The 11,694-nt window shown below is 40.6% G+C and overlaps 1 protein-coding gene across 1 annotated transcript; it reads left to right on the forward strand.

Annotated features, from left to right (window-relative positions):
* Positions 1 to 471: 471 nt before the first annotated feature.
* Positions 472 to 11,460, forward strand: LOC310870743 (tissue factor-like). The gene is made up of 7 exons (XM_083782021.1): positions 472 to 842; positions 6,484 to 6,598; positions 7,097 to 7,183; positions 7,953 to 8,053; positions 8,227 to 8,408; positions 9,260 to 9,419; positions 10,838 to 11,460. Exons 1-7 carry the CDS (start codon positions 788 to 790, stop codon positions 11,005 to 11,007), a joined length of 870 nt encoding a protein of 289 aa, XP_083638147.1. The 5' UTR covers positions 472 to 787; the 3' UTR covers positions 11,008 to 11,460.
* Positions 11,461 to 11,694: the final 234 nt, after the last annotated feature.

The following is an 11,694-nucleotide window of genomic DNA, read 5'->3' on the forward strand; positions in this document are numbered from 1 at the left end:
ATTTGCGTGGATTAGGCCTACATATATCAAACTATATAACTTCGCCGCTGTGTGCGCGTTAGACGCGGCTTGTGTGTAGTATGCTGCAAATGGCAGAAAACGCAAGCGGATCATATAAATAATACAATATAAAATTGCAGCTGCAATTCCGAGAAAATAAACGTACAAATCACGTTGTAGTAAAAGATAATAAGGTTGGAAAATCGATCGCAAAAATGAACATGTTTCATTGTAGTGAAAAGTATATGCGTTGGCCGGGAATCGAACCCGGGTCAACTGCTTGGAAGGCAGCTATGCTCACCACTATACCACCAACGCTGACGTTCTATTTCATAGCGATACATAACATTTTTCGGGTGGAAGAAGAAACGTTACAGGGTTGATTCTCCGTTTTATATGATCTGACTGGACCATGCAGTCACGGTCATTCTGATTCTGTCAGTCAGTCATGGTATCAAACTGAACAAATCTTTGTACAGTTGTCACGATGAAGTCAGTAGGCGGGGCGGGGGACCACATGAGGAGAAAACTCCCTGGTCCCATGCTCCCATCACCCCACATTCCAACCGTCTCTTCTCAGGTTGTATTCGAACTTGTAGGACACTCCACAACTTTCATCTGCAGTAAAATCTCTCCAACCATTCCATAGAAATCCACACTAAACTACAAGACCATCGCGGAAGGAATACTTTTGGTAGAAACAGAAGAATACAAGTTCTTTCACCTGCGATCAAGTACAACGTATCGATCCGTTTTCTTTTACGCAGTTGTTAGACTCAGAGCAGACATGGATTTCCTCAAGACTGTGATTTATCTTGGAACCTTGATGACGACAACTGCAGGTATATATACATCATACATTAGGCTACTTTATACTAGTCTATAACAATGTGATAGTAATCTACACACGGTATCAGATAGATAGACAGATAGACATGCAGACATGGTTAAATTGTATTTACTATTTAGTATAGGCTAATACACTTTCATTGGATATTTTTTTGTCCAAGGCAGAGCAGTATGCAGAAGCAGTTTATTAACAAGCCCATTTGAAATGATGTGAATCATACTGTTAGTTACGATTATGTGTTATTACGAAAGAAGAAAAGGAATATGCCCACTATATGTGGTCCTGTCTGTGTGGAGATTGGATTTGAACAGTTTGAAGGTCTTTGTTTTGGAAGTGGTTTTCATTCATTTGCAGTGTACATGAAGTTTGATCATAACTGCAAATGACTGTAGCATAATATGTATTCGGTATTCTGCTACAGACTGTAGCAGAATATGGGCTATTTGGATAGAGGCATGTAGTGTTTATCAGTCTGGCCTGCAGCTGTTGTCCATACCCAGTGTGAGGTTCATGTAAGGAATGTGCTTTGCCCCCCCAAACCACTTCTGAGCACTACAAGCACAATGTAAACCATTCACTGCTCAGTGAACTGAAAAACCAGCTCCCCACCAAATTAATGAGCCTTTCGCTGCTTGGAATTGTGCCAACTACAGTAAAGTACCCTACTTTCATTATGTAGCCTACTACCATTATGCCATTAGGCAGGGCAGGCAGTCCTAACCAGATGCCCGAACCACCTAACCTGGCTCCAGGCGAAGTCTCTCTCGATCTCACCCAAACATGGTGAAATAGCACGGATTGGCAATAACGTACATACAATATAGTAGCCACGAGGCTCCATCACGGTAAAAACAGTATTAGGCCTAGTATAATATGTACGGATTTTCTATGCGTGTATATGTACGGAATTGCCAATCCGTGCTATTTCACCGGGCTGCGGTCTGACATACTGTACAACAGTGGGGTCTGCGGCCCAATGTATTGGACTGCAAACCCCATCTGAAAATATTATGTCGCCAGGGACCCCTATACAAGATTTCTTCAAACTCACTGCTCTTACATAAAAAAAAGAAAAGAAAAGAAAAGAAAAAACGTATCAATTAGGTTGATCCAGAAGATGGATGAAGACTTAAACATATTATGGACAGCAGATGTATAGGCCTATTCCAATACACATTCCTAGAGACATCCAGAGAGCTTACAATTTAGAGAGAAACATTAGAGAATTTGTCTGGAGTCTGAAAACAGAGGGAGAAAACTGTCAAATTAATTAATTACATTAGATTTTTTGATTGATTGATTGATTAACAGTTTGCAGAATTACAGTACATTTCAAGTACAACTCAATACAAAAAAATCTGTTAACTGTGAGTGGATGACACCATAAAGCATTACACTTGTTTACAATAGGGTCCACCATTTTCAATTCATCAAAACATTAAGAGACGTACGAATATACTATACATTATAGTCAAAACAGGAAATGTGTAGCCTATTCCTTAGCCTTCCCAACTATAAAATGTAGGCCTACTTTTTGTGCAGTTCAGATGAGTTTTGTTATTGTATAAAGATGATTCTGCCCCCTCTCGGACACAAATGGAATGCATCCTGATGCTCTCAGTGAAGAGAAAGCCCAGGTTAAAAAGATTAAAATGTAAAACCCCTTTGACTATTCATATGATAAATAGGCCTACATGTTGTGTGAAATAGACTCCTCCCAATTATATTTGACAATATGATTTAGCAAGAGTGGCATAATATTGACATTGCTTTGAAGAACTCTTATATATAATATGAGCAATTAAAATGCTATACCTATACCAAGTACCCTGTGCCCAACCACCCAACTACCTATAGTTTAGGCCCATCTCAGTCTCTTTCTTTCTTTCTTTCTTTCTTTCTTTCGAGAAGCCCATTCATCACAGCTGCATATAAAATAAAACACAATACACACAATGAAAAAAAACCTATTGAAACCACAGTGCAACGTCACAGATGCAAACTAGAAAAAGTGCCCTTCTGGGCACAGGTCTCCACCAGGAGGATAGGAGTGTGTGTGATGTTTGGCAAAATGTTTAGGAGAAATATAAACACGTGTGTGTGTGCGCGCGTGCGTGTGTGTGTGTGTCGCGACTTGGCCTGTTGTAGCGCCACCATGACGCCGATTTGAAAACTGGGAAGTGGCATTTCTTCCTCAGCCTAGTGGGAATATGCATGCACAGTTTCACCTCAATTGGACGCTGCGTTGAGGAGTTGTGGTGATTCGTACAAAACGGGTACAAAGCGGGCTACTCCTGAAAACTTTAGAAGCCAATCGTATCCAATCAGGATGGATGAGAAATCAAACAAACCCATCTTGATCACATAACTATGGAGAGCATGTGTACCGATTTGCGTGAAATTTGGATAAAATCTGAAGGAGTAATAATAAAATGTGTTTTACATTATGTCGGCCTCCTGGTGGCGCTATATAGAGTAGATGTGGACAAATTCCACCCATAGGTTTTTCCTTGGCCTCTAGGAAGTGTGCATACAAAGTTTTACACAGATCCGTGCAGGTAGAGGTAAAAACACTAATTGGCAAGTTATAGCACCACCATGAGGCTGAGTTGAAAATGTTCCAATGGCATTTCTTCCTCGGCCTAGTGGGAATGTGCGTGCACAATTTCATGGAAATCATACGATGTGTTCATGATTTGCGGCATTTTGTTTGAAACCGTGCACTCCTGCAAACTTTGGTAGCCAATTTTAGCCAATCAGGATGGAGTCTGAAAAATCTGAAAGACCCGTTTCGTTGAATGGCTAGTGTGTACCAATTTGCGTGATGTTTGGACCAAATCTGTAGGTTATAAGAGGCCAATGTGAAAACCTTGGGGCAGAGGTTCAGCTGTGGCATTCAAATGTACATCATTTTTGTTTTGATTGTATTGCTGTATTGTTCTTTCTGCTTTGGCAATGTAAACGTATGTTTTCTCATGCCAATAAAGCCCTTTGAATTGAATTGAGTTTGTGTGCGAGTATGGCTGCGATCAAGCCAACGGTGCCGGAGATTAGCTGTACACAGACGGACGGACACACGGACGGACGGGGACACACATACACATGGACGGACGGAGCACAAAACATACTCTCTCCCCATGCCTTCGGCCTGGTGGAGACAATAAATAGTCAGCTATTACATGAACCGTTGCAGTGACTATATGTAGTGTGGCCTCAAGAAGCACACATTGCCTCTAGACCAATCAAAACAGTTTCAGAGAGTCCTGAAGTTTGTTCCATTTTTGCGTTCACCATTCTTACGTGGTAGGCCTATCTATGTGTGTGTGACTAACTGACTGTGTTGAATTCCTGTTCTGTTCTTTAACTATATAGAAGTGTCTATTTGTACGTCTCTAAATGTTTTGATGAATTGAACATGGTGGACCCTGTTGTAAACAAGTGTAATGCTTAATTGGGTCGTCCACTCACAGTTAACAGTCTTTGTATTGAGTTTGTGCTTGAAATGTACTGTAATTCTGCAAACTGTTAATAAATATTTCAATCAATCAATTGAATGTTCAGTGACTTTTGAATCTAAAAGCGAGGATAGGTACAAAGGAAACTTACCACATAAATAAAAAATCACACCCGTGTGAACTGAGTGGTGCAACTCCCCTCTCCCCCTCCCCTTTCCCCTCCCCCTCTCCCTCTCTCTCTCTCTCTCTCTCTCTCTCTCGCTCTCTCATTAGCAGGCAACAGTGCAGCACTATCTCTCTCTGTTTCTGGCACAACAGCGCCACTTTTGCCCCTACTGGTACTCTAAACATAGTAACAGTCACATAGTCACGGACATTGCTGTTCCTTGGAGTGGTTGCACCACTCAAAAATATAATGTTGGTCTCTACGAACTGCGAGAATGCCCAATCCACTTTTTCATATGAAATGCCACGATGGGTGAGATAGCCATCACCAGTAGGCTAATAAATCACAGAGCACTGTGCTTCAAGAGGCTTCAGCGTGGAGAGAAGCATGCACAGCACATCACATCACCATAATCAAAGACAGACATTATTACAGATTGAACAATAGTCTTTCTTTCTACTAGCAAGAGAAAAACAAGACTTATTTCTGTAGAAAAAACCAATCTGTCTCAGGGGGATCAAATTACATGAGAAAGAAATCTTCTTGAGCCGTGCACCCGGTAAACTGCATGTACAGACTGAAACTCGACTGAGTGGTTGTTTTTCTCTTCTATTGGGATCAAATTACATTACCTAAATTGCCAGATGAATTGCGACAATTTCTATACAGTATTTTATTCATGGTGTACAGTCTGAAGACAAATGCACAGGGGATTCAGACTTGCATTACAATTGTCAAAGATTAGTTTTTCTACAATCAATCGATTTAGCTTGACTCACAATTATCTTCACCAACTTTACTATACTTCTCAGGAACTCTAGGGAAAAACCCTCTTATCCCAGAAATGTTTCACATGTGGTATACATGTAACTGTTATTTCCTACATTGCACCTGGGAGTGTGTTTGGCATTTTTGTAACACATTGAAAAAGATGAATTCCACTACACCCCAAATTTTCCTTTCTAGGCATTTTTAGTTACCCAAATAAACAAATATTTATCAAATAATATTGAATTGGTTTGACAGATGTTGCCCTTGCTGTAGTGAGAACATATTTTGTACTGATTTAACCCTTCTCAATGACAAAAGAAGAAGAAATGTTGCATGTGCCTGTAGTGCATTTAAAGCAGAGAATATCAGCACTCACAGAACCGTCCATTAAGGCACTTTATTGTTTCATTATAGGTATGGTATGCTGCTAACAGACAGCATAACAACGAACACGTTTCGGTGCCTGTGCCTGTAGTGAAAATAACATTGACAGATATGACAGCCTTTCTTAGAATATGTAAGTTGGAAACAGACTCCAACACAGAATACTTATTGTTGCCTTTATGGGATTATGATATTAACAAGATATCAGACGAGGCTACAAGTATTATAACTAGGCCTACTATACAGTCGTTATAATACTTGTACTCAATGTACTGTGTTAAATGTACTGTGGTATAATTGTAGGATAAATACTGTAGTTATCTTTGTAAATTAACAATTTGACCTGGCCCAGTGTGAGTTGGCGAACAGCTCTACTTCATATACTTTACATTTACACTACAGTGCAGTGAGACAGAGACTCAGGGAGACAATGAGTCAGGCAGCAAACAGCTGAATCTAATCATGCCAGTGGCACCCATGCATGGGTCATGTATAAAAACAGTACATGCCCTGACAAAGTACTAAAGTGAATACTGTTGGTTTGGAATGCTGAGAATGTTGCTGAAGAGAAAACATATTTTGTAGTAGATATAGATAAAGGCCTCATTTAATGAGTCAGGTTGCAGAGAAGTACATGAAGTAGTGTTACAAAACTGAGTAATGCGCTATTCTCCTGAGCTGTGTTTTAAATTACTGACATATGTTCATTTGGCAGGATGACTAGATATAATGAATCACATGAAGTAGTAAGACTCATCACTACAACTGAAAATCTATAATCCATAATAGATATACAGTATGCCTACATCCAGTATGTTTTGTAAGATAAAAATGTATTTTAAATTGTTTTATCCAAGGTGAGGACTTTGATGTCAGAGCAGAGAATGTGCGTTGGGTCTCTGACAACTTTAAGACTCTCCTCACCTGGACTACGTCATCAAGTGACTACACATACACTGTCCAGTACACTAAGTGAGTACACAGCACGCATGCACATGAATGAATGAATGCACAGACATGTACGAACAAGCACACATACAAACTATGGCAGTCACGACTCACGATCACTAAATATTAGTTGATGATGAATTGTCGCGTAAATAATTGCGATTAACTTGGCTTTGATTGATTATTTGGCTTTGAACATTGTAATATGTCAAATAACAATTACATTTATTTTTACTTTTAGGCTTGGTAAACAAAAATTGCACAAGGCAGATATGACAATTAACTTGCATATACACAGAAAGGACTGACCTGTCCCATAATCAAAATAGGCCAGAACAGGCTATACATTAAATAATGTTATACCTTTAAAGGTTTTGAATAATAGTAAAAATACCAAATCTGTGTGTAGATCTGCCATTTGTCAATTACATTACATTTCACATGAATGAAAACGATTGCAAAAATAATTGCAATTATATAATAATCTTATTGTGTTACTAACTGTACTGTGTGATGTTGTAGGGAGGATGATGACTGGATGCAGACACACTGTATCACAACATCAGAGACAGAATGTGATATGACCAACCACCTTTTACCACTAGACAGGTAGGAGCCTATACATGTTCTATTCTATTCTATGAAGAATATTCACACGCCTGTGGCTAGTGGCCTGTATTCAGGCTCTAAAATGAACTCTGCTCTTGTGCCTCACAGTACTTGGAACAAATTGCAAAGAAAAAGAAAGAATGTGATTTTCAATGCTATAGCATTGAACTGCAATCAGCTGTGCTGAAAATATGGGGCTTTCTTGCTCAACGCATTCCTGTGGTCTAACTACAGTTTGAATGAATGATGGTATCTGATAACCAGATACAGCTGTAAAAGCACTTCTTTGTTTATGTGTGTGGCTGTGGCCATGCACTTTATTTGGGCAAGGCTTAGAGGAGAGGCTAGAAAGCCTTAGTTCATCACTTGGCCGACTGAAAGAAGTGCCTCATTGTTACATGGAACAGGAAAATGTTTTTCTCTTTGTTTAGTTGTTTTTTGCCAGGTTGTTACTGATGTTTATCCCTTCAGCTGAGGTAATAAGGCAATGTTTCCATTTCATACAAATCACATGATTGTGAAAGTGTGATTGTCTTCCAGTCAAAGTCTATTAAATGAACACTGATGATTTTACTTTGCAGAGAAGTGTGTGACTTTTTGCCAGTCTTACCATTGCATGTTTCTTAGACAGTTGTTTTTTACTCCCACTTTTCTGAATAGGCAACTATCGAAATAGATCATACTAGAGGTAGAAGAAAATCTGATTTGTTAACTGCATTTGAGGATATTTGACATCTGGGTATTATCATACTGTATTCCTATTGGACAGGGCCTGGACTGCTGACATCCTATCAGAATCCTCGACCTCTGATAGCTACGATGAGGATCTTCCTCACACCATGTCTGAAGAGTTCAACCCTTATAAAGAAAGTAGGTCCACACACCCACACCCACACCCACACCCACACCCACACCCACACACACACACACACACACACACACACACACACACACACACACACACACACACACACACACACACACACACACACACACACACACACACACACAAATTTGTGCCTGCCTGTCTGTGTGTGTGTCAGGTCAGATCACTGCGGTGTCATTCAATGCGGAGCCTACTAAAGACAACAGCGTGATTCTGAACATCAGCGACCCCATCACAAGCCTCACCAACAACCACGGGCAGCCGCTCACCATCAGAGATGTCCTCAAGCAGGATCTCAAGTACAAGATCAACTACAACAAGGCTGGAAGTACTGGAAAGGTATTATACTGTACACACAATTCATGCGACGTCATTTTGTAGTGCTACGTTATGTCCGGGTCCAAGTGGCACCAGCTCCTGTCCGCATCTCATTGTAAATAGAATATCTAAACGTGTGAATCTTTTTACAATGACGTTATTTTTCAGAAAGGAAGCCATTGAGGGTTAAAATGGGTCTTAATGCTTCCAACTCTAGTAGAATTATTAATGTTTTGTACAAGTGTCCATGACAACAAAAATATATGATGTGGAGACAATAGAGACTATTATTATCATTATTATTGAAGGTGGTAACAGTCCATTAGCTCAGTACAATATTTCGGGGGCATATTTAGAATGTGTGCAGGCTTGAGTATGTTGAATCTAGTTTGCAATTAATGAGGATTTAGTTGACACAATGAAATAAAATGGCAATAGTATTCCGTGTGGGGCAGACGGCCTGTCACAGCCAGATTTGGGAGAGCAGCAGCTTTGTTGTTGCGGGGAAAGAGGAAAAATGAGACTTTCGTGGTTGTTTTCGTCTCAGATTTAGTCCCACAGAACGTCACAGTATAACTCTATGGGGAAAGAAAAGCGACACAAAGTCGGACCCGGAAGTATCTCTGGAGGGGGCGCTCACGTCACGGCTAAAATACTGAATAGACGTTAGATGTTGAAGCCACCTTTTCGGCTAAGTAAAATCCTCAGTGTTCATTTAACTCTGAAAGTGTACAAATAGAACCAAATTGACTCAAATTGAGGACTATAAATGTCCATTTTGTTCCATTGGTAGGCCTACACTCTCACTGTTACAGACCTGTAACGGTAAAATTTCTTCCTAACTTACAATAATTTACCATGTTGTTTTACAGAGAGAGTACATATCTGACAGCAGTGTTGCAGTGGTGCCTAACTTAGACCCAGGACAGGGTTACTGTTTCACTGTGGCAGCATACATCCCGTCCAGACCCAAACATTCCCAGCTCGGAGCATTGAGCATGCAGCAGTGCACATCTACAGACAGCTTGGGAGGTAGACTGTGCTTTCTGTTATTGATGTATACATTGATGTATTCAACCGCTTATCCGTAGTCTGGTCGCGGGGGCAACAGCTCCACCAGAGTGTTCCAGACTTCCCTCTCCAGAGCAACATTAGTGACTTCCTCCTGGGGGATCCCGAGACGTTCCAAGGCCAGTGAGTCGATGTGCTTCCTCAAGTTCTTACAACTGTGCCTTGGTCTGCCCCGGGGTCTCCTCCGAGTGGGACGTGCCTCAAGGACCTCCCTAGGGAGTAGCCCGAGAGGCATCCTAACCAGATGCCCGAACCACCTAAGCTGGCTCCTTTCCAGCCAAAGAAGCAGCGGCTCTACTCTGAGTCTCTCCCGCGTGACTGAACTTCTTACACCATCTCTAAGGGAGATGCCAGCCACCCGTCGAAGAAAACTCATTTCGGCCGCTTGTATTCACGCCCTTATTCTTTCGGTCATGACCCACACTTACATTATACTATACATTCTAAAAATTATATTAGCTATATATGCTTTAAGGTCTTAAAACAGCCCACACACACTAACTAACAGGAGACTCACACACACAAATCATGAGGCTTGACAGATTTCCAAGTGAAAATGCGATGCGACATGTTCGTCTTTACACTGACATTCGAGCACCGTGAAAACTATAACAATTGAATCAATGAATCACTTTCAATAGTTTAAATCACCAAGATATTATAATTCAGTGATGCAATAACTCAATTAATTTCAATATAAAAGGCAAAATGCACCATAACCAAATGTACCATAAACCAAAACAAAATACCATAAACAAAATACAATTAATTAGATCCCAAAGTAAATTATGAATGAAAACCCAAACAATCAATAAACAAAGAAACAATCCCGTACCTTGCTCCGCTAATCAAAGGTGCGAAGGGAAAAGCCACCTTGAACTTCAGGTACATCAAAGAGTCACGGCATAGCAGGCACTGCAGGGTAGGCACTGTGGAATGTGGATATAATAAATAACTTCACTCAACTGTGCACTTAAAGTGCAAACATCTTACAGGTTTCAACATTACTTAAATAATTGAGTATACATATGACATGAATGTTGCAAATAAACTATCAAACATTTCGTACTGTGTGTGTAGCGCTGTGAATCAAACACATGCTGGTGTGTATCTCTCCACCTCAGCAATGAGTGAGTGAAGCTAGCTGCTTCAGCTATGTGCATTCAGGAATCAGGTGCAGTAACAGGAAGTTTCAAAATAAAGGAAACCAAAATATACAGGAAGTTTCAAAATATAGTATACCAAAATAAGCAACATAGAAACAAATTAACCTCAAACTAAAGAAATGATTGAAGTTAAAACAAAACAAAAATCAAGTGTCACAGACACTTACACTGACTCTGTTTTCTCCCTCTCCTTCTCTCTCTTAACTCCTCCAGAGTTGAATATAGGACTTCTGCTGGGAATCATCTTTATATTGCTCATCATTGTCATTGTCATCATCCTCACCGTGGCATTCCTCTGCTGCAGACGAGCACCCCAGCGCCAGCAGACAAGGCTACCTGAACATCAGCTACCTGAACGTACTGCCCAGGGCCAGGTGGTATGAGTGTGTGTGTGTGTGTGTGTGTGTGTGTGTGTGTCTGTCTGTGTGTGTGTGTGTGTGTGTGTGTGTGTGTGTGTGTGTGTGTGTGTGTGTGTGTGTGTGCGTGCGTGTGTGCGTGCGTGCGTGCGTGCGTGCATGCGTGCGTGCGCGTGCGTGCATGCGTGCGTGCGCGTGCGTGCGCGTGCTTGTGAACGAGAGAGAGATACAAAGGGAGCTGGTCTCCTGTTAGTTTTTTTTCCATCTGTATTTCCATCTTGTTGTATGAGTTTTATGATGTGTTTTTGCTGCTGCATCACAGTATTAATTTTCAGTGAGATGATGACCGATGTCCATACAATATATTATATGCATTTGTGTCTGTCGGGAATCTCATTAGCAGGCTTTTGAGATTCTACTCTACTGTACATGTAACACTTTGTTTTAACCACTATGTCAATACAGTTATTTTTTCATACATTCATGTCTATGTATTCATTTCGACTGGGGCATTACTCACTAGTTGCTCAGTAGGTTATTGTCAGCATGTGTCAGTGGGGAATACTAATGGGATAGCAGGATCACAGGGAAAGAGCAGCAGTGAGGCAGGCAGGGGTTAATCCTTTCACTATTTTGAGCGAACCATCAAAAATGGTAGGCCTATAGAAAATAGGCTTAAAATCGTTAAACTGTTCCATATTTTGTTTTGAACCC

This window comes from Protomyctophum parallelum (genome assembly GCF_964188405.1).
Source record: "Protomyctophum parallelum genome assembly, chromosome: 14".
Taxonomy (NCBI): domain Eukaryota; kingdom Metazoa; phylum Chordata; class Actinopteri; order Myctophiformes; family Myctophidae; genus Protomyctophum; species Protomyctophum parallelum.